The sequence below is a fragment of the Anomalospiza imberbis genome, chromosome 34, assembly GCF_031753505.1.
Source record: "Anomalospiza imberbis isolate Cuckoo-Finch-1a 21T00152 chromosome 34, ASM3175350v1, whole genome shotgun sequence".
NCBI lineage: Eukaryota > Metazoa > Chordata > Aves > Passeriformes > Viduidae > Anomalospiza > Anomalospiza imberbis.
The window spans coordinates 758407-780065 of record NC_089714.1 but is presented as its reverse complement, the minus strand read 5'-3'; the positions used below and the strand labels follow the sequence as shown (position 1 = coordinate 780065).

Sequence of the window (21659 nt, the reverse complement as noted above, 5' to 3'; positions counted from 1 at the left end):
CAGGAGCAGCTCTGGAGGGCCCCAAGGCCGGGCTCTTGTGCTGGCCTGGGCAGATGGGATGGCAGCAGGGGCTGCAGAGCTCTCAGCACCTCAGCCCGAGGGGAGCAGGGCACCCAGGGAGCCTCCTTTGGCCTTGGCCAAGCCCCTTCCCCCATGGCTGGGGCTGAGTCCTGGCTGAGCTGCAGCTGCTGCTGTGCCCTGGCCAGGGGCTGAGGCCGTGGGGCCAGTGGCCAGAGCAGCCTGGGCTGAGCAGAGCTGTGGGGCCAGAGCCGGCTGGGCTGTGCTGGGGAGAGGCCCTTGGTGCTGCACAGAGCTCAGGGCAGCTGGCAGAGCTTGCAGGGAGCTGGGCTGGGCTCAGAGAGCCTGGAACAGAAACCATCAGTGTCCATCCCAGCCTGGCTGAGCGTGCAGGGCAGGACTCAGCCCAGGCCTTGTGGGGCAGGGCCAGCGCCTGTGCAAGGCATGGAAAACAGGCAAGTGCCCGAGAGAGGAGGCTGCTCTGTGCCCTTGGGGGCATGGACACAGCAGGAACACTCAGGAGCCCAAAGAGCCTCCATGGCTGTGCTGGAGACCAAGGCTGGAGCAGGGAAATGCAGGGCTGCTGCGCCATGGGGAGGGCATTGAATTCCAGCACACACCTCAGCTCTCTGATGGTCCCGGCACCATGCTGGGCCCTGTTTCAGGCTGGAGCAGAGCAGATGTTGATGGCACAGGAGCCCTGCGGGGCTGGCAGGGACCTGCAGCTTGCAAGGTGCTCTGCTCCCCCTGAGCTCCTCTCTGAGAGATCCAATCCCAGCTCGGCACCTCAGGGCACAAGTGGCACTGCCTGGTCATGGGCACACAGCTGATGTCTGCCTGGAAAGGGGCACAGGTGTTAATACTTGTACATTTCATATTATACAAGCACATTTTTAGTATCTGCGTCACTTCAGTACTTTTAAGAAACACCAATTTTCTGAAGTACTGATGGCAGAAGGAGAAGAAATACTGATCTTCCCGTCTTCTTGAGTCACCAATATTCTGTTTATTCTTTCCTCTCCCTCTTCCTTCAGGTGTTTCCAGTTCTCCTGTTGAAATGGCCATGTCTAAGGACATCTCTGCACTAGACCAGGTGGATCTTTGTACTTCCCATTGCACCCAGATTTCCCCCTCCAGATGCTTTCTGGTCATTCAAATGTCTCTCAACAGACTGGTTTCACTGTTTTGCACATCAGGGAGTGGCCCAATCTTTCTGAAGTTCAAATAAATATTAATTATATCTTACTGTTTTAAAATCTATTATAGAATTACCATTTCTTATGTCTTTGTCTAAAACTGTTCCTGTACAGAAATCCCTTGGGGATGGGGGACATGTCAGATGCTGCTGGGACATCACAGAGAGCTGAGGGAAGAGCTGTGATGGTTATTAAACTGTTCAAATGTTCAACTTGTGTTTGTTGGCAGGAAACCTTTCTGTGCCTCTGAGTGTCACCATCCCTGAGCCCAAAGGACACAAACCTGATGAGTTGTGGTTCCCACTGCAGGGGCACTTGGACCTTGGCTCTGCACAGGAGAGCTCTTCATCCCCTTTCCCTCTTTTCCTCCCTCTGGGCATGGAGGGAGCTCCTGACTTCAGCCTGTGACTCGTGTGTGCAAAGAGCAAATCTGGGCAGAATCGGGGCAGGGAGGGTTTGGGGGGCCTTGGGATCTGTGCTGGGCACAGAAGGTGTTTTCCATTGCTCTGAGACTGTCTGCTGTGCAAAGTGGAGTTAATATCCAGCAGAGGAATGACTTTTGCATTTGATGGAGCTGTGCCTTCCCTTGGCTTTGCTGGATGACAAGAAATGAACATCCCTCTGTGTCTCGGGCAGCTCCTTCTCCAAGGAAAGTAGGTGGGAATGGGAGCCAAGGAGCTGAAACCTGCAGGTGCAGCCTGGGCTGGAGGGAGCTCAGATTTGCACAAGGCTGCTCTGAGTGCCAGGGCTTGGATGGGGGAAATGGTGGGGTGGGGGTAGGGACAGAGTCTGACTGATTGTCAGCCACGAAGGGTCTTGATTTTCATATCTATTCCAACTGCAAGAGGAGGTACTTGGATTCAGTGTCAATTGGAGATTGTACATATCAATGTATTAACAGAAAAAAAAAAAAAACAGGACCTAAAAAATCCTTTCTCACTGTCTTTTTAAATATAGTGTATTCACTTGGAATAGTCTCTGGGGACACCGGCACAACTGGGGGATGGCTTTGACCCCTGCTGGGGGTGGCCTCCGTTGTGGCAGCTTCCTCTTCTTCCTCTGTGGGGACTTGAGGGCTGCTGGGTAGAGTCCAAGAGCTGGGTCTGGGGCTTTTAGGGCTGGAGGAGTTGGGGTTGTTTGGGCTGGAGAAGCTGGGGGAACTGTGGCTGTTGTGTCTGGAGAGGCTGGGGGGCTGGAGAAGATGGAACTGGAGCTGCTGGAGCAGCTGCTGGCTGCTGGGCTGTCATCCTCATCTGCGGCAGCGTGGGAGTGCAGCAGACTGTGGGCCCCTGAACTGCAGTGTCTCACAGTGATGTCGATGGTGCCCTGGACCAGTGGCACTGTGTGTTCCTCCAGGAAGCCCTGCAGACTCTGGATCATGTCCTCCTGGTCTGGTCCACACACACAGAGAACATACAGGATGGCACTCTGTGCTCCTTGCCATCCACCACTGCTCCCTTTGGATGGCCTCCATCCTCTGGTTCAGCCAAGTCCGCACAGAGTCCAGAAGTTCCCGTCGTCGACGGAAAAGTCCTGCCCAGACCTTGGGCAGGACACCGCCGACAGCTCTGGCTGGTGTCTCCTGAGGAGAAGAGGGATGGGCCGGCACAGGGCCATGGGGGTTGTTCTCGTCCTGGCTGCCGGGAGCTCGCTCTGATGAGCTCGTGGCTGCTGGCAGCTGCTCAGGGGCTGTGATGACAATCTCTAGAGAGTCACCGGCATCATCAGAAAACCTGACAGTCTCTATTGCTCCTCTGCACAGTGGGCATGATGGATTTGTCTGTGCCCACGGCAGGATGCAGCTCCGGCAGAACTGGTGGCCACAGGGCAGAGTAGAAGCCACGTCATCCCAGGTGTCCTGGCAGATGGCACAGTTGCCATCTGTCTCTGTGGCCATATTTGGCTGCTGCAGCATGTTGGGGAGGGCTGAGGATCAGGAGCTGCTCTCTGTTGCCGGTGTCACAGCCTGCAGGAGAGGGGAGGAAGGAGAAGGACACCCTCCCACCTCCCTAAAGCCCTGTCACCTGCCCACGTCTGACCAGGGGACGTTTCCTGTCAGTGCTGCAAGTACGCTCTGCCCCAGCCAGGCAGGGCTGGGGAAACCCTGCTGGTTGCTCTGGGACTGGCACTGGGACCTGCCAAGAACGGGCACCACTCAGCACCAGAGAAACCTGGCTTGACCCTCCACACCTCGCAGTCAGGCTCGGTAGGAGTTCAGGCCAGAGCCAGACTGGCACCGGCTCTGCTCACGTCTGTATTTAAGCAGTGAGGGGGGACATGTCACAATCCTGCGCTCGGTGATGTCACCCTCCATCAGGAGGCCATGTCCACGCCAGTGCATGTTGATAGGAGAAAGAAGAAAACTTCTGCACTTCCATATTGCTCTGCCTTGGCCACCTGTGTCATGTGTCCATGGCCGTGTCTCATCCCTGCTCCTGACACCTTTCCAAGGTTTTCTGTGAGGAGCGGAGTGGTGGGAGCTGCCAGCATGAACGACCTGTGGCTGGATGATGTCTCCTTCTGTCACTGCCTTTCTGTGGCAGTGCTGGGATTTGGAGAACCTGGGTGCTGGTGGCCAGCCCGGGGTGAGAGTGTCCCCCACTGTGGGACAGGGTTGTGTCCCTGCTTCAGGGAGAAGCAGGAAGGAATGTTTTGCTCCAGCCCCATCCACTCCCGCTGACACTTGCCCACAGTGCCGGGTCCCTCTCCACTTCCCAGGTTTCTGTGTTTCTGGAGTTCAGTGCCTTTGTGCTCCTTTCCAGAGCCTCAGGAACGACCTGGAGTTGCTGTCCCAGCAGAGTGGGGTACAAGGGCCAGAGGAGCAGTTTAAAGTCCTTGCTTTCTATACCATTGTAACTTTCTCTACTTTCAGACTTTGCAGCTGCAGCTAGCTCTAAGTTTCTCTGCTCTTTCTGCTTCTAAGGCCTGATTTCCGAGCTTTCTGAAAATCATCTTACCTTTACTATTTCCCACATTCACTGAGCAGGATCTCAGGTCGAACACCCCCTCAAGGCCAAGCCTTTGCCATCCCATCAGTGCTTGGATTATTTATTTACACGCTCAGGTTGCGAGCACGAGCCTCTGTATCAGGACTGAGTTCCCTCTTCCGCCGGCCAGCACCTCGCTTAGGGGACGAGAATTGATAAATGTGAAAGAATGACAGATAAAAGTTATTATGAAGATAATAACTTCAGCTCCTTCAGCTCCTGGTGCTCAGCTGCTCATGCTGAACCGGACGACTCGGGGAGAAGAACACAGTCCATCCAATTCCTTCTGGGACACAGAGAGGAGAGGCTGTGGAAACAGGAGCAGTGTTTGGTGTGGCCTCCTCTCTGCCCTGCACGCCTTTCAGCACTTTGAACCAGCCAAGAGCTTTCTCCAAGAGTGCAATGGAGCAGCTGCTCCTGCTGCCGGGTCTGGCTCTCTCCAGTCTCTGACCTTGCCTGCTTTTGTCCCTCTTGCTGTGCCCTCTGCTCCTCCAGGGCTCGGTGGCTGCTGCCCAGGACTGTGGGACTGGCACAGATCCAGGGGACGAGACTCTCCTTTCTCTGCCCTTGGAGCTGCCTGGGCACAGCAGCCTTTTCCATCTGGAAGCTCCCCATGGACAGGGAGTCCCCAGCTCCGTTCCTTGCACAACCTCCAGGAGCCCAGGGCTGCCATCTCAAGTCCCTGCTGGCCCTGGGGGCTCCCAGGTGGGCACAAGTGGGGCAGCAGAGCCAGCAGGGAGCCTGCGAGTCTCTTCCAGCCCTGTCCGCTCTGAGTTTGGGCCTTGGAGCCTCAGGTGGCCAAAGGCAGCTGCTGCTGGTCCCTCTGTGTGCCCGTGTCCAGCAGTGCTGCTCCATCCGTCTGTGCCCAGCCACGGGGAAAAGCCTCAGCCCTGCAGGGCCAGGAGCTGCCGGGCTCTGCCTGAGCAGCTCAGCCAGAGGGAAGGGAGCTGCTCCCCACGGGAACCAGGAGCCAAGGGCTGGAGCACCTCGTTCTGGGGCAGAGCCCAAATTCTGTGAGGGAGTAACAGAGTTATTCACGTGCACTGGTGTGTCAGCTCTGCAGGTGCTGTGCCTGCAAACACATGGCTCGAGATGTGCAAAAGAATTCTGCAACTCTTGGCTGGAGCAGGATGTCAGCAGTGCTGAACTCCAGCTTAGTCCAAAGCAAACACTTTACACCTCTGCTCATATCTGCTAGATTTTTTACATCGGGGTATCCAGAGAAAAGCAAACAGAGGAGTAAATATTTTCATTATTTATCAGCAATGTATCTCATTTTGTTGAACATTTCTTTTTCAGAATGTGTTATCTTCTTAAAAAGAAAAAGAAAAAAGACAAAAAACCCGAGAAAAATATGAAAGAGAAAAAAAAGAAACAAATGTGTAGTGAAATCTTCTTGAACTTTGGATTAAGAGGTAACTGATCTATTTAAAGGGAGAACTCATTTACTTTGTGCATGTTCTCATGCCTGGATCCATCTTAAGGACTGACGTCAGCATTCTTTTTTTAAAAACTTTGTGTTTTGTTTCCAATATTAAGATTTTTTTTTAATTGCAGTTGAAGCAATAGGAGGATGAGAGATGGATTGTGCACGACTGTGTCTTGAGTGCAAAAATATTGCAGTTTGAAACTTGGACCTAAAGTATTGAAAATGAAACTTACAAATCCCAGTGCATTGTGTGACAGCAGCTTTTCCTATAGGATGTGCAGCATCACAAAGACTTCATCAGTGGCGTTGTGAGTGCTTGGAGCTTTGTCCTGTGCCACTCTGGGATGTCATGAACCAGGACTTCACCTGCCACCAGCCCAGGTCACCCTCTGCCACCACAGCTCCTTGGGCCTTGTGTCCCCAAAGCAGACACAAAGTGTTTCTGCTGCTCCCCCTTTGCACAAACCCACAGAGCGCTGGGATTTTTCCAAGGCTCATGTCTCCATTGGGCCATATTCCCAAAGAACCAGCAGCACATCCTGATGAATACGGCGAGTTACGTGGATGGTTGTCAGCTCCACTTCCTGCCTAGAAATCCTGAAACTGCTTCTAAATGCTGCTCCTTCAGCTCCTGGACACCTTCTCACACAGAGCTGGGAAAAAAATCCCCTGGCCACTGGCTAAAAGGTGAGTTATGCCCAAGTTAGAGCTCTGTGGGAAATCTCTGTCCCTCCCTGACGTTTTAATGTATCTGTACATGGGGGTGTGCATGGATGCGTTTTGTATACAAAGGAAGGAGCGTGCAAGCAACGGGACTGACACTTTCAGTGTCCATGCTATTCCATACCCATGGGCACAGAGACATTATGGAAACCCTGGCACACTCAGAGCCTTCTGTCCATGGGTACAGAGACATCCAAGAGCCCCTGGCACACACAGAGCCTTCTGTCCATGGATACAGAGACATCCAAGAGCCCCTGGCACACACAGAGCCTTCTGTCCATGGGTACAGAGACATCCAAGAGCCCCTGGCACACACAGAGCCTTCTGTCCATGGGTACAGAGACATCCAAGAGCCCCTGGCACACACAGAGCCTTCTGTCCATGGATACAGAGACATCCAAGAGCCCCTGGCACACTCAGAGTCTTCTGTCCATGGGTACAGAGGCATCCAAGAGCCCCTGGCACACTCAGAGCCTTCTGTCCATGGGTACAGAGACATCCAAGAGCCCCTGGCACACACAGAGCCTTCTGTCCATGGATACAGAGACATCCAAGAGCCCCTGGCACACACAGGCCTGGCACACACAGGCCTGGCAGCACAGGTGGCTTTCCCCACAGGCTGCAGGAGATGAGAACACAACATGTGCCAACACTGACTGCAAGCCACAGCTCTGGGTGCTCCCCGTGAACCTCAGCTCTGGGACCACTGTCTGCCCAAGCTCCAGGGACTGCAGTGGGAGCCCGGCTGGGCTCTGCCCTGGGGCCATCCTGCAGGGACAGCTGCAAACAGGGAGCATTCCCTTGCCACAAACAGCCAAGCCAGGGCTGCAGGGCAGCTGCTCCAGCCCGGACTGCACTGCTGAGTGCTGTGCTCTGGGGCTGGGGCTCCCCACACAGGGGACTGGACTGGTGTGCCAGAGGAGACTGGGAAGCTGCAGCTTCAGCCTAACTGAGGTGGGTGCGTGGGCTGGGAAGAGTGGGGAGGCTCAAGGGGATTCACAGAGCTCATCCTGCTGCAAGGACGAGGAAAAGGGAGTGGGAACTCAGCAGTGAGGAGAGCTGAGGGCTGGAGAGCAGCTCTGAATGACACTAAAATCCCACTGGACCTCTGAGACATTGCTGCACCTCAGCCCGTGACAGGATGAGTCCCTAAGCCTGGGGCTCAGCCTTCCTCGTGGTGAGGGGCATCAAGGAAGGCAACAGTGTGATGGAGACTGCCATGGGCTGGGAACTCACTGGGGGAAAAGAGGGAGCAGTTGGGAAGTACAAGGCAGGTGGGGGAGAGAACAGTTCAGAGAAGGGCTGAGCTACAGCTTGAGCAAGCTGCAAAATGTCATTTGGGGTCATCCCAGATTGATTTCATTTCAGAAGCTATTGAACAAGTTTATTTTGGGGTGGTGTCATGTTTTCCCTGGGAGGTGTACACTCTGCACACTTGAGCGGTGTTGCTGAAATGCTCCAGCAGGTCTGTGCTGCAGGTCACCCCATTTCTTCTTTGGCTGATTGCAGCCCGGTGCTGAGCTCCAGCAGAGCCCTGGCAGAGCCCAGAGCAGCCTCAGCACCCGCAGAGCCCGGCTGCAAGGAGAGAAACCAGAAAGCGCCCGTCAGCTGAAGGCTCCTGTCCCCTTGTCCCAGCCGCCCGCGGTGCCCAGGCCATGCTGGCCGTGCCCAGAGCTGTGCCCAGAGCTGCCCATCCCTGCTGCCTTTGGGAGCAGAGCAGGAGGGCAGGACATGTGCCCAGCCTGCAGCCGCCCACGGCACATCCAGCCCTCGGCAGCTGCCCAGAGCAGGATGCTCCTGTGCTCGCTGCCATCTCCCCAAAGCTCTGATCCCACCATGCCAAGCAGACGGGACCCACCTGACGCCATCCCCCGCTGGAAGAAAAGCTGGTCCCAAACGATGTCCTCAGCCTTCTCCAAGGGCACGGCCCATCCACGCCACAGCTGCTCCCAAGCACTTCCTGATCATGACTGGACCCCAGCTAGAATGCTTCCTCTAGAGAAACACACAACAAATTATTGAAAATAGATTACAGACAAAAAGGGGAACAAGAAAAAAGGTCAAAAATCATATTACTGTCAGGGACTTGAGGAAGGCCCAACCCCTGCATGCCAGGGAAAAACCCACCCACAGGTGAGGGCAGCCCAGGCTTTCTCCCTTCCCCCCTGCACTGCCCCCCAAAATAATGGTGATCTCAAAGCAAACAGGGGCAGTGGAGCAGCCCAAGCCCTTCCTTGCCTGCAGAGCAAAGCAGCCCCTGCACAGGTTCTGGAGTCCCACCTCTGCTCCCACCATGGGGGTTTGTTTGTGTCGGGCTGGCTGCCCCAGCCCCAGCCCCAGCCCGGGGCACGGTGGGTGCTGGGGGCTGTTGGCAGGGCCAGGAGCCCACTCCCATTTCATCACCACCCCAGCCCATCCCCCAGTCCTGCCAAAAGCAGCCTGTCAGCCGACTGAAGGATCAGCTGCATCCACCCCAGCAAAGGGGGAACCTTTGGTTCCTGGCCAGGCTGTGCAATGCCCAAATCTGGGAGCATCCCCCTGCGTGTGGACTCACCTGCAAATTTCCTGTGGAGCCTGGCTTTGGAGAAGGTGCCAGAATCGAAGTCCATCATCCTCAGCTGCTGGTGGCCAGGTGGAGGAAGAGGTTGTCATCCTTGATGTCATCCTCGCTGTCCCCAGCAGCAGCAGCCCCACCTGGTACAGCTCCTCCAGGGGCTCCTTCTCCTTCCCTGGGGGTGAGCCCAGGCTGTCTGGGTTCTGCCCAGGGCCCCAGCTGTCAGGGAACCAGGACAAGCAAAACCAGCTCAGATGGTGGCCACCAGTGCTGGGCAGAGCAGCTCAGCTCCAGCACAAGGGCTGCGTGTCCCCATCTGATGACCCCTGGGCAGTGACACAGGCAGGACAAAATGTCTGGGTTCCTTTGCTTCTGATTGCCAAGGCATGTGTGGAGCTGCAACTTACCAGGGCCTTGCATCAAAGTGTGCCTGTGGCTCTCTCCCTTCTTCTAGGGCCGAACAATATCCTGCAGCCAGGGATCACAGAACAGCTCTTCTAACGAGGGCCTGTCCGAGTGCAGCATGGATAAACACCGCCTGATCAGGTCTTGGCACTCTGGGCAGAGAAACCAGAACCCTCCGGTCAGCTGGAGAAGGCTCCTGTTGGCTTTGTCCCCCTATTCCCGTGCCCAGGCCATGCTGGATGTGCTCAGAGCTGGGCCTAAACTTCCCCATCAATTCCCTGTTTTGGAGGAGAGCAGGAGAGCAGGACATGTGCCACCTCCTCAGCAGCTGCCAGGGCGGGATGCTCACGAGCTGCTGCTGTCTCCCAGCACTGGCATTGCCCCCGTGGCCAGAGATGAGGATCCACCTTGAGAGAGCCGTCGTGGCAGTGAGAGCTGATGGTCCCAGCTGATGTTCTGGCTCCTCCTGAAAGGGTGCTCCCCGCAGACCATCTGGTGCAGCAGGATGCCCAGGGACCAGATGGTAGCTGGCTTGCCGTAGTAAAATCCAAAGTGGATCCATTCCGGGGGGCTGTATGACGGTGTTCCTGTGGAATACAGATGGGGTTCATCAGGGGGATGCTGCTGCTCCCAGAGCCTGGCCCCAGCATCCCTGGGCGTGTGGGGGCTGCCCCAGTGGCACACGGGGTGACCGCTGCCCTCTCGCCAGCACCTGGGACTTGTGTATAGACTCGGGGTTGGAAAAGAAGCCACTGGGGTTGGAAGAGGGCAGCAGAAATCCTGGCAAGGCCCAACCATGAGGAGGAAAAACCCACCCAGTGCTTGGGAAAACCATGCCTTCATCCTCCCTGCCTGCACTGCCCAAAAAACATCATGAATCCAAAAGAAACCAGGTGAGTGGAGCAGTCCAAGCCCTTTCTCACCTGCACACCAAACCGGCTGGGACACAGCTTACGGCCCCCCTCTCTGCTACCCCCACCCACGGGTGTTTTTGTCAGGCTGGCTGCCCCAGCCCCAGCCTCAGTCCTGCCCAGAGTGGTGGGCAAAGGCTGCCAGCAGGGCTGGAAGCTGGCTCCCCACCCAGCCCTGCTCAAATGCAACTCAGCTGAAATCTCAGTGCCATGAAGGGCAACAAAAGGGAGAATCCCTGCTGCCACACCCAGCTTGGGCTGTGAGATGTTGGGCCATGAGATGCCAGGACCGAGAGCACACCCCTGCGTGGGCTCACCTGCAAAGCGAGTGTAGGCTGTGTCTTGCAGGTAGGTGCCACAGCCAAAGTCGATCAATTTGGCCTGCCCGGTGGCCAGGTCGACCAGGATGTTCTGTGGTTTGATGTCCCTGTGCAGGACTCCACAGCTGGTGCAGTGCTGCACGGCCTCCAGCACCTGGCGGAACAGATCCCGCGCCACCTCCTCGGACAGGAATCCCCGTGCCCGAATGAAATGATGAAGGTCCTGAGACCGCTTCGGGCGTTCCAGCACGATCAAGATGTTGTTGGGGAGCTCAAGCCACTCCAGCAGCTGGATGACACCGGGGAAGCCAGTGGACACCTTCTCCAGCAGCACGATCTCCAGGGGTGCGCTGGTGCCGTCGGGCTGTGGGAGGAACGCAATTCCGTCAGTGGGGCTGATGCCGTGCAAGGGGTCGGGAACCCCTCACCCAGCCCGGGGTGCTCTGTGCCCTGCGCTGGCCCCACGCCCGCTCTCCCTCGAGGCGTCCTGGTGGCTCCCACCCTGCCGGGCCTCGGCTCATCCCCGCCGGCACGGCCCGGCTTCTGCCGCTGGCCCCGCTCACTCACCAGCTCACCCCAGTGCCGGACGCGGTTCCTTGGCACCCTTTTGATGGCCACCTGCAAGCCAAGAGCAACAGCGGGCTGAGCATGCCACCTGCCCTGCCCTGCCCTGCCCTGCCCCAGCCCCATCCTCCTCCTCCTCCTCCTCCTCCTCCTCCCCCCCTCCTCCTCCCCCTTCTCCTTTTCCTTCTACCCCTCCTCCTCCTCCACCCCCTCCTTCTCCTCCCCCTCCCTCTCCCCCGCCCCTCCCCCTCCCCCTCCTCCTCCTCCTCCTCCTCCTCCTCCTCCTCCTCCTCCTCCGCCCGCCGCCGGCCCCGCCGCTCACCGGGGCGCCGTCCGAGCGCCGCGTGGCCGCGAAGACGCTGCCGAAGCCGCCGCTGCCCAGCAGCGAACCCAGCCGGTACCGCTCCTTCAGGCCCTGCTGCGCCTTCCCTGCGGGCGGGACGCGGCTGTCAGCGCTCGGCCCGGGGCCAGGAGCGGCCCCCGAGCGCCCCCCGACCGCCCCGGGCCGGCCCTCCCCAGGCGTTCGCTCCCGGCAACGGGACAGCGGCGGCTCGGGGGCGGCGGCCGCGCTGCCGAGCGGCGGAGCTCGGGCCGGGGAAGCCGCAGCGGAGGCGGCGGCAGCGGCCGCGCCGCGTGTGTCCTCCGCGGGGCCCGGGAGGAGCCGGGGCCGGGGCCAGGCTCGGGCCAGGCGGAGCCAGAGCGAGGCGATGCTGCCCCAGCCCCAGGCACCGATGCCCGCCCAGAAGCGCCACCGCCAGCACGGCCAGAGCCGGGCGGAGGCGAGACCCCGGCGGGACGGCCGGGGGCGGGGATGGGGCAGCCCCGCCCGGAGCCGGGGGCGGGCCGGGGGCATGGCCCGGCCGGGAATGGGGAGAGAGAGACTGGGAGAGGAGGGGACAGCGGGAAAGGGAGAGCGGGAGACGGTGCGGGACAGCGGGAAAGGGAGAGCGGGACAGCGGGAGAAGGAGAGGGAGAGGAGTAAGAATCGGAAGTCGACAAAATCACTGCTGCCGCTGCTGCTGCTGCTGCCGCCGCTGCTGCTGCTGCTGCAACTGAAGCTCCGGGGCCGTTTGTCCCCGTGTCCGTTTTTCCGTTGCCCGCTCACCCCCACGCCCAGCCCCCCGCTCCCTGGGGGCAGCTCCTGAGCCTGTCCAAACACGGGAACTTTGCCGTGTTCAGCCCAGACCCAGAGTCTGGACTCCTGCACGGAGGCAGAGGTATCTCCTCGGTCGCTGCCGTGCATTGTCCCCGCTGAGGATCAAACCCTGTCGGGGCACATTTCCTGGCTGAAGGATTCCCTGGTCCTGGCCCTGCACTTATGGCTCCATCGTTGCTTTCCAGTGAATACTGGAAGGCAAACTGTGTGGCTCATGGTACTTTCGAGTGTCTAGAACTCGCTAAGTCACTGATCTTAGAGGTGAGATGCATTTGGAATTAATGGGATGGAGAAGCAGTGCAAGATGGAAAAAGGCAGCAGAGAAATAAATAGAGGAAAACATCTTGGACTGTTTCTTTCAATTTTCATTTCACTTCTGGAAAGCTGTTTCAGTTTTCCAGGAATCTTCTCCACAGTCCTGTTTGCTCTTCTCAAGAACCTTTCCTGGAGAACCAGGTTGAGCTCCTGTCACAAGTTGTGCCACCACCTGCAGCTTCTCTTGGCTTTCCACAGCGGGAGTGCAGCAGGACTTGCAGCAGAGCAGGACAAAGGTTTGGAGAACTTGACAGCTTGTCCTTTCTTTTCCTGGTGAGCTGGGGAGTTGTGCCATTGGTGAGGTTTTCATTGTGACTGTTCCAGCCTTGGGAAACAGGAGGTGGAACCAGGACTTGTTAGGGAATACAAGCCTGACTGAATGCAGAGAAGGAATCTCCAGAGCCCGCAGCCAGAAATGGAGAGTTGTGTGATAATCATTCCCACATCTCCATGGACACCTGGAAAGTGATCTAGAACATGAAAATGGGACAGAGGGAGTTTGTTTCTGTGTTCAGTTTGGGTGATTCTACATCTCCAGTGCTGGTATAAATCAAGAGCACAGTCAGTTCATGATAAGCACCAGAACAGGCTGGACCTCTGAGAGTAGGTGATGGAATGGATTTGAAAAGGAGAAATGCAGGGAATGACTTGGTGGACTTTGTCTGGAAGAAGGGTATTTTTTTTTAATTATTTCTAGTCCATTGCTTCTGCTTTTGTCCTTCTTACAAGGCCATTTGCATCCCAGATTCCTCATGAAATGAGATCCCTGAGCTTCTGGAACTGCCTGAAAGATGCCCAGTTCTTGCAGGGACACTCAGGCTGAAACAGGAAGCAATTTTGAAGCAATTGTATTAAACAAAAATCAGTTCTTAAGCAGAGATTGATGTCACTGCCCCCGACCAACCACCATGGGCAAATCTCTGGCTCAGCCTGGAGCAGTGACCTTGAGGGGTGTCCCCACTGCAGGGAGGAATCTCCACAGCCCCCAAGAAGGGAAATGCCAGGAGACGCTGCCATTAAAATTTGGGATGGGGCTTTTCTAGTCTGAAGTGCTGCCCTGTCAGTCAGATGTGCCCAGGCTGGGCCAGCTCAGCAGCTCTGCAGGAGCTCTCAGTGGTGTCACTTGGTTGTTCCTTTCTCTGGGGATTTTTCCAGCCCTGCCACAGCTTCATCTCCCTCTGGGGATGTAGAACTTTGGGATGGAGGAGTCAGGCTGGTTTCAGCATTATTCACCCCAACGGCAGCGTGACGCCCCTCCTTCATTTCCCACTGGGGCTTTGCAAACAGGGCCTTGCAGGAGTGGTTTGAGCCCATTGCAGGCAGAGCCTCCTGCTCCAGCAGGAACTGCCTTTCCTGTGCCAGGAGCAGGGCAGGTCCTGCTGCAGGAAAAGCCCCAGGCCAGCCCCAGCACAGGGAAGGCCTCGGGCGCAAGGGCAGAGTGCCGTGCTGGGAGCTGTGCCAGGGAGAGCCTGAGGCACCAAAGGCGCCTTGGCAGCAGCAGCTGCTTGCAGGGCATGGCCAGAAGCCTCCCTTGGCAAGCCGGCCTGGTGGCCAGCACTGCAGAGCTGCTGCCTCAGGGCTCATTTCTGGCTGGGCTCTGCCCCAGCCCACAGAGTGTGACCTCAGCCCTGACTCTGCCACAGCCCTTGTGCCTGAGCCCTGCAAAGCCCAAAGGTCACCTGTGCCCCCAGGCTGTGCCAGCCCCTGGGGCAGGGGGAGGAAAGGCAGAGAAGGGGCTGGGTTTGGCTGTGGGATGTGGGGTCCAGCAGTGACCATGAGGAGTCAAGGCAGTGGATGGAGTGCACTGAGCAGCCCCTTCTGCCCATGCAGTCCTGGAATGGTTTGGATGGGAAGAGCTCTGCAGTGCTCATCTCATCCAAACCCTGCCATGAGCAGGGACATCTTTCACCAGATCAGGTTGTTCAGAGCCCTGTCCCAGCTGGACTTGAATGTTTCCAGGTATGGGGCACTGACCACCTCCCTGGGAACCTGTCCTGGTGTATCACCACCCTCATCATCAAACATTTCCTCCTTATCTGTTCTTATCTGAACCTCCCTTCCTTTAGTTTAAAACCACCCCCCCTTTGTCCCGTTGTGACAGGCCCTACTAAAACCTCTGTCCACCCTTGTATTTCCAATGAGCCAGGTTTCCATGGCAACTGCCAGGACAGGTGACCCAGGTGTCACCCCCAGTGAGGGCTGCCATGGAAACAGTGCCCAGCACTGCCCCTTTCTGTCTGGCTGACCTGGCCTTTGGCCCTGGCCCTGGCGTTTGCTGCTGGTTCCACGGCGCCTGACCGGCCAGCGCGGCACAGGGCAGGTGGCCATGGCACAAGCCCCCAGCAAGGGATCCCCTCTGGCTCTGGGCAGTGACACCAGCCCTGAGCAAGGGGCCAGGGCAGGTTTCCATCGCGACCAACCATCACAACGGCTCCAGGCCTTGGTTGCCGTGGCACCAAACTAAGGAACGGGTCCCCGTGGCCACTGCCATGGCACCTGGCGGCACCAACGAGTGTCCCTGCAATTGGACCTGGAACAGCCGCGGCACCGCTTTGTCCTGAGGGCTGCCATGGGAGCCAAGGGCAGCAACAGGTCTGCAGGCAAGTGGCCATGGAACCTGGCTGCAGAAATGGCTCCTTGGGGTGGTTCCCAAGGAAACCTGAACTGATGAGGGATGCCATGGCACCCAAACCCAGCAGTGGGGTCAGTGCAGTGTCCATGGCAAGAGCCCCTTGCAATGGCCCAGTGCAGGGTGGGATGATGATCCACCCTCACAGCTGGCCCAGGGCAGGTCTGCCTTGGAGGCACCTTGGGCTTGGCACACACTTGGAGAAGGGTGTCTGAATTCAGCAGACACTCAGGACTTTTAGAGTGCTTCAGAAATAAAAGAAGGAAAATCCCTTTTGGGCTGATTGCAGCCAGTTCTTGACGGGTCTCACTCCCTGATTGGGGTGGCCCAGAAAGGTGGAAAAGTCTCTCCTCCAACCCGTGCCTCCAAAGAAAGACTCAGTAGTCTTCAGTCGTCCAGTCTCAAGGTAGTTTATTGTGTGTTATCTAAAAGATTTCTCCCTGTGCTGCTGCGTTCCGTTCAGCAGTCAGGCAAGGGCACACTCCAACGCCCAGTGGGGCTGGTACCCTCTTTTATATCACATATTACGTGTTAAATGTTTATGGTTTTTCCCCAATGCCCATCACCTATATTGAACAGTGACTTTCTACTGTAAACCAATCTGTGAGTGCCAACATCACCAAGAACATGGAGGTTAGGAAGAAGAAGGAAAAAGGACAGGGCACACCCAAGTCCCTCCATCTTAGAACTTCTGTCCCCCATGTACAAAACTCAGACCCCTCTGTACAAGGCCTAAAACCCCCCTGTACAGCACTCAAAAAATCTTCCTTTCAATTTCTGACTACTTCTACTATAATATCTAAACTTTTGTGATTTCTTGTTCTTCCTGCAAGGTTGGTAAATTGTTCCATGGATCAGGTCCAAAGCCACAGGGGTCTGTGGCTGCATTCCAGGGTCTCAAATGCTTTTGACCTGGGCCTGGAACATGCAAGAGTGTCCAAGGGACATTCTGGGTTCTGACAAGTTCTCTGGGCAAAGCAGATCCCAGGTGAGTGAGGAGAGACCAGATGAGGCTGGGGAATGTGGAGCAAGGTTGTCCACACTGGGTCAGAGCTCAAGGCACAGCTTCTCTGAACTGGCCAGAGAAACTCAGAAGAGTCCCTGGGTCAGTATCAGTGAATACTGCAATCACCACTTGTGTAATAGGAAAAGTAGAAAAATACCCCCTTTAAAATAGGAATACATATTTCCTATAAACTCTTTGAAATATTTCTTTAGAACTGCAGTAGGAAACCTTCTTAATGAACTGCCCCAGACCAGAGGGAAATCAAGGCAGAGCCATGGTTTGTCAGGACTGGCTTGATCCTAATGAGCCCCGTGGTGCATTTAGAGCTGAGCCCTGGAACCTCAGGCCCTGAGACGAGATTGCACAAAACTTTCCAGGAGTCAAAATCAGAGTAAAAACCCAAAGTTTCTCAAGGAATTAATGGGACCTACTGAGGTCCATCTCCAACACAGGCTCCTCATGGCCTCCTTGGAGGAGAGAACTGGAGGCCAGGATGGCAGAAAAACCTCTCAGAGACTCAAAATGGCACAAAAACCTCTCAGTGTGGAAAGGACAAACCGAAGTACCTTAAACTCCTTCAGTATCTCTAAGCATTAATGAGCCCCACTGAGTGTCAGCACAAAGCTCTCAAGGGACTCGTTAAAGCAGATAATTGGGGCCATGATTGCACAAACCTCTCACAGAGTCTGGATCAAAAGGGAAACACCAAGTACCTGAAAAGAACTGAAGTACCTTGAAGCATTAATGAGCCCCACTGAGTGTTGTCCCTGACAAAGCCTCTCCAGGGACTAATTACAGCAGATAATTGGAGGCCATGATTGCACAAAGCTCTCAAAGACTCCAAGGCAAAAGCCAAAGCCAAAGTGCTTTGAAAAACCTGCAGTCCCTGGGAGCATGAAGGAGCCCCCAGGGCCATTCCTGAGCAAGGCTCCCCAGGGACTCCTTCCAGCAGATCCTTGAGGCCACTGGGATGTGGGCTAGGGGGGGATGTGAGGGAAGGACAAGGGGCTGACAGTGCCCAGCCTGGCTGGGGCTGTGCCAGGAGGCCCCAGTGCCTCAGGACAAGGTGTCTCCTGACAGCCCTTGGTGGCACAGACCCTGCTGTGCCCCAGGGCACCAGGACTTGGCTTCTCTTTGTCCCCACCTGTCATCAGTGCCTCCAGTTCTCTGCTCTGCCTGGGGCCTGGGGACACTTTCTCAGTCGTGTCCCTCAGTGGGACCCATTAAAAGTCAAAGACACTTTGGAGTTGGATTCTGACTTGGAGCTCTGGAGAGGTTTCTGCAGCTCCCTCTCAGGGCCTGATGTTCAGGGCCTGAGCACAAAGCCCCAGAGGGTCATTAAAGTCCTTGTGCTGTGTCTGTGCTGCTGAGCTGGGCCGGGCTCCTGGCACAGAAGGTGATCCTGGCAACCAAGGAGAGCTTCAAAAGCACATTTCTCTGGATGAGCAGCTCTTCTCCCAGCCCAGCAGGGTTGGGGCACTGCCTGCAGCCAGCCCGGGCACAGCACAGAGGCACAGAGAGCTTCCATCAGTCAGGGCTGGGAAGGTGCTGAGAAGTGCCTGGGGCAGAATCACTGGCAGCCCTTGGCACAGGAACCTCCGGCTGCAGGACAATGCAGCTGCAGCTCCTGGAGTGATCTCCTACAGCTGGAACATCCCAATGCCCACAGACCCTGTGAGTACATTCTCTGATCATCTCTTGTGCAGAGCAGCCAGGGGTGCCCAGGGCTGTCCTGCAGAGCAGGGTCCTGCAGCCCAGGGCGCTGTGCTGGGCCAGGGACTCTGCTGCCTGCCAGGGACAGCTCTCAGCCGGCCCGGGGAGCTGCTCCCAGCACTGGGGTCAAGATCTGGGTGGAAAGAGACAGCTGGTAGGGTTTGGAAGTGTTCTCCATGTGTGGTGAGGATGCTGCATTGTTCAGGACTGCTCCCAGCACGGGATTTAACTGCAGAACATTTCCAAGTATATTATATGGGAGCTCAGCAAGGCAGGGGCTGCATAAAAGGGAAAATCTTGCTTTTTTAATCTACTGATCTGTGTGGACTGGATGGGAAATTGCACATAGATATTCATCACTCAGTTCAGGCTGAGAAAAATAAACAAGTTTTCTCTCAGGAATCAATAAACCAGGCATTGACAGAAATCAGCACAGGGCCCCTCACGGGCAGCATCAGTGTCACTTCTCCAGCCTCCTCAGGGTTGCTCTGACGTTGCCATCAGAGCCTGCAGAGCCAGAGCTGCCCCTGGGCAGTGCCTGAGCTGGGGGGGTCTGCAGGGCAGAGCTGAGCCCCCCGGGCTGGGCTGGGCTCTGGCAGCCCTGGCAGGGCCCAGCCCTGGGCACAAGGAAGCAGCTGCTGGCAGGGACAGCTCCAGGCAGCAGAGCCCTGGGCAGGCAGGGGGGGGGAAAGTGTCCCCAAGCTGTGCTGGGATACTTAAAGTCCTTTCCAAACCCAACTATTCCATGATTACTTTCCTTACAGATCCCCATGTGCAGCCACAGCCAATGTCCAACAGCAGCTCCATCAGCCACTTCCTCCTGCTGGCACTGGCAGACACGCGGCAGCTGCAGCTCCTGCACTTCTGCCTCTTCCTGGGCATCTCCCTGGCTGCCCTTCTGGGCAACGGCCTCATCATCAGTGCCGTAGCCTGCGGCCACCACCTGCACACGCCCATGTTCTTCTTCCTGCTCAACCTGGCCCTCAGCGACCTGGGCTCCATCTGCACCACTGTCCCCAAAGCCATGCACAATTCCCTCTGGGACACCAGGACCATCTCCTACTCAGGCTGTGTTGCTCAGCTCTTTTTTTTTGCCTTCTTCATCTCAGCAGAGCTTTCCCTCCTGACCATCATGTGCTACGACCGCTACGTGTCCATCTGCAAACCCCTGCACTACAGGACCCTCCTGGGCAGCAGAGCTTGTGCCCACATGGCAGCAGCTGCCTGGGCCAGTGGCTTTCTCAGTGCTCTGCTGCACACGGCCAATACATTTTCCCTGCACCTGTGCCATGGCAATGCCCTGGGCCAGTTCTTCTGTGAGATCCCACAGATCCTCAAACTCTCCTGCTCAAAATCCTATCTCAGGGAACTTGGGCTCCTTGCTGTTGGTGCGTGTTTAGCTTTTGGCTGTTTTGTGTTCATTGTTTTCTCCTATGTGCAGATCTTCAGGGCTGTGCTGAGGATCCCCTCTGAGCAGGGACGGCACAAAGCCTTTTCCACCTGCCTCCCTCACCTGGCCGTGGTCTCCCTGTTCCTCAGCACTGGTGTATTTACCTACCTGAAGCCCCCCTCCATCTCCTCCCCATCCCTGGATCTGGCCTTGTCCGTTCTGTATTCGGTGGTGCCTCCAGCCCTGAACCCCCTCATCTACAGCCTGAGGAACCAGGAGCTCAAGGCTGCATTGTGGAGACTGATGACTGGATGGTTTCAGGAACATTAAACTGCTGGCCAATTTCTGAAAATCACTTGAAATAAAAGTCATCTTTGATACTTCTTGTTGGTTTGGTTGTGGGTTTGATTTTTTCCTTTGCCTTAGTTTTTAATATTGACCACAAGGAAATGGCATTGATTTTGCCATTTCTCCTTTTGTTTCTCTACACCTCCCCTGTGGCCACAGACTGTGTCAATGAGGGGCTGTGCTCATGGTGGCTTTAAAGGAACTGAAGGATCTCCCAGCAGAGTTTTCGGCAGAGATGCCCTTTTGTTGCCTTCTCTGGAGCTGCAGCAGCAATGTCTGTGTGCAGAGCTGGGGGCAGATCAGTGCTGGCACAGCAGCTGTGCCCAGCAGCAGCAGCACTTGGTGTTGCCAGTGCTGCTCCCGTGGCCCTGCCCCGCTGCCCTGGTGGCCCTGGTGTTGCTGCAGGGCCTGAGTGCTCTCGGGGCCGGGCACAGTCCTGGGGGTGGCAGTGCCGGGGCTGCAGCAGGGACAGCCCATGGGCACTGCTGGGGCAGCGCTGACGCCTCAGGCCAGGGCCTGGGGGCTCCAGGCTCCTTGCCCAGGCTCTCTCAAGAACACGGCCAGGCCAATGCTCAGCACAGAAAACCCCCGTGAGCAGCCCCAGGCTGGCCGTGGGCAGGCTGGGGGCAAACAGCATGGCTGGTGCTCTGCAAGGGCCCTGGGGGAGACGGGAAGGAGCAGCAGAGCAGGGGCTGATCCATCCCCAGTGCGCTGGACAGCCCAGGGCAGCGTCCCAGAGCGTCCTCATGGAGCTGCCAACAACATCCCCCCTCTGCAGCCCTGGCCTCTCCCCCAGCTCACACAGGTGCCGCATCCTTGCAGGCACAGCCATGGCAGCACTGGCTCAGGAGCCCCTGTTTGCATTGCACACAGCAGGCGGGAGCACCCCCATGCTGCTGCTGTGGGGACATGAACCTGAGGGAGCACAAATGCCATCAGCCCCTGGGGCCAGGAAGGGCTGGGGGACGCCAGGGAAACCACTCAGCTTTGTCCTGGCCTCTGCAGTCAGCCAGAAAGTTTGTTCCCATCAGCTGGGAGTTTCCTGTCCCACTGCAGACGCTGTTGCTCAGAGCCAGGGCTGCCTGGCAGCCACCCCCAAACTGCCCTGAGTATTTCCTTGGCTTCACCTCTGCTTTCTTTCCTCTTTAATGATCCAGATTTCTCCCTATTGCCCTTTCCCCTGTTCCCTCCCTTGCACCCAGCCCATCCCTGATTGTCCTTTCCTCTCTGGCCCCACTCCCCATTCCAGTTCCTGACTTGGCACCTTGGGAACGGCCCTTGGGGAGCAGGATCATCCCACAAGTGCTGCAGGAATTGTCTGCAGGCTCCTGCAGTGCCTGGTGCTGCTCCCTTGCCAGAGGCAGCCCAGGCCAGGGGGGCACATCTGGGCTGCTGTGTCTGGCTGTGGGGCTGCCTGTTCTGGGCAGTGAGGAGGGGCTGCAGAGGCTCTGCAGGACTGACAGGATGGGCTTTGGGGCTGTGAGGAGAAGCTGAGGGACCTGGGCTGCTGCAGCTTCTGAAGAGGAGGCCCAGGGCTCCTCCTGTAACTGCCTCAAGGGTGGTTTCAGAGAATCACAGGATCAGCAAGGCTGGTAAAGACCTTGGAGATCATCAGGTCCAACCTGTGCCCTGACACTGCCTTGTGTCCCCTGAGCCTCCTCTTCTCCAGGATAAACGACCCCAGCTCCCTCAGCCGCTCCTCACAGGACTTGTGCTCCAGACCCCTCACCAGCCTTGTTGCCCTTCTCTGGACACGCTCCAGCCCCTCCATGTCCTTCCTAAATTGGGGGGCCCACAACTGGACACAGCACTCGAGGTGCTGCCCAGCCAGTGCTGAGCACAGGGGAAGAATCACTGCCCTGGTCCTGCTGGCCACACCATTCCTGATCCAGGCCAGGAGCCATTGGCCTTCTTGGCCACCTGGGCACACTGCTGGCTCATGTCCAGCCTGCTGTCCATCAGTCCCTGCAGGTCCCTTTCTGCCTGGCTGCTGTC

At 57.0% G+C, this 21659-nt stretch overlaps 2 protein-coding genes, 1 long non-coding RNA gene and 1 pseudogene across 5 annotated transcripts in view; 2 read left to right on the top strand and 2 right to left on the bottom strand.

Moving 5' to 3' along the window:
* LOC137464017 (zinc finger protein 850-like) overlaps nucleotides 1–21659 on the bottom strand; it is a 646379-nt pseudogene that overhangs the window by 380564 nt on the left and 244156 nt on the right.
* The window catches only part of LOC137464016 (zinc finger protein 850-like), a 506586-nt gene that overhangs the window by 372164 nt on the left and 112763 nt on the right, over nucleotides 1–21659 (top strand). The window lies entirely within an intron of this gene.
* Nucleotides 1–21659, bottom strand: part of LOC137464025 (uncharacterized) — a 58239-nt gene that overhangs the window by 21701 nt on the left and 14879 nt on the right. The gene's annotated exons all lie outside the window — the stretch shown is intronic.
* Nucleotides 18689–19646, top strand: LOC137464019 (olfactory receptor 14I1-like). The gene has a single exon (XM_068175353.1). The coding sequence runs from the start codon at nucleotides 18714–18716 to the stop codon at nucleotides 19644–19646; it is 933 nt and encodes a 310-aa protein (XP_068031454.1). The 5' UTR covers nucleotides 18689–18713.

Excerpts from the sequence above, each read along its gene's own strand:
- LOC137464019 (XM_068175353.1), top strand. The coding sequence starts at position 18,714 with ATGTCCAACAGCAGCTCCATCAGCCACTTCCTCCTGCTGGCACTGGCA.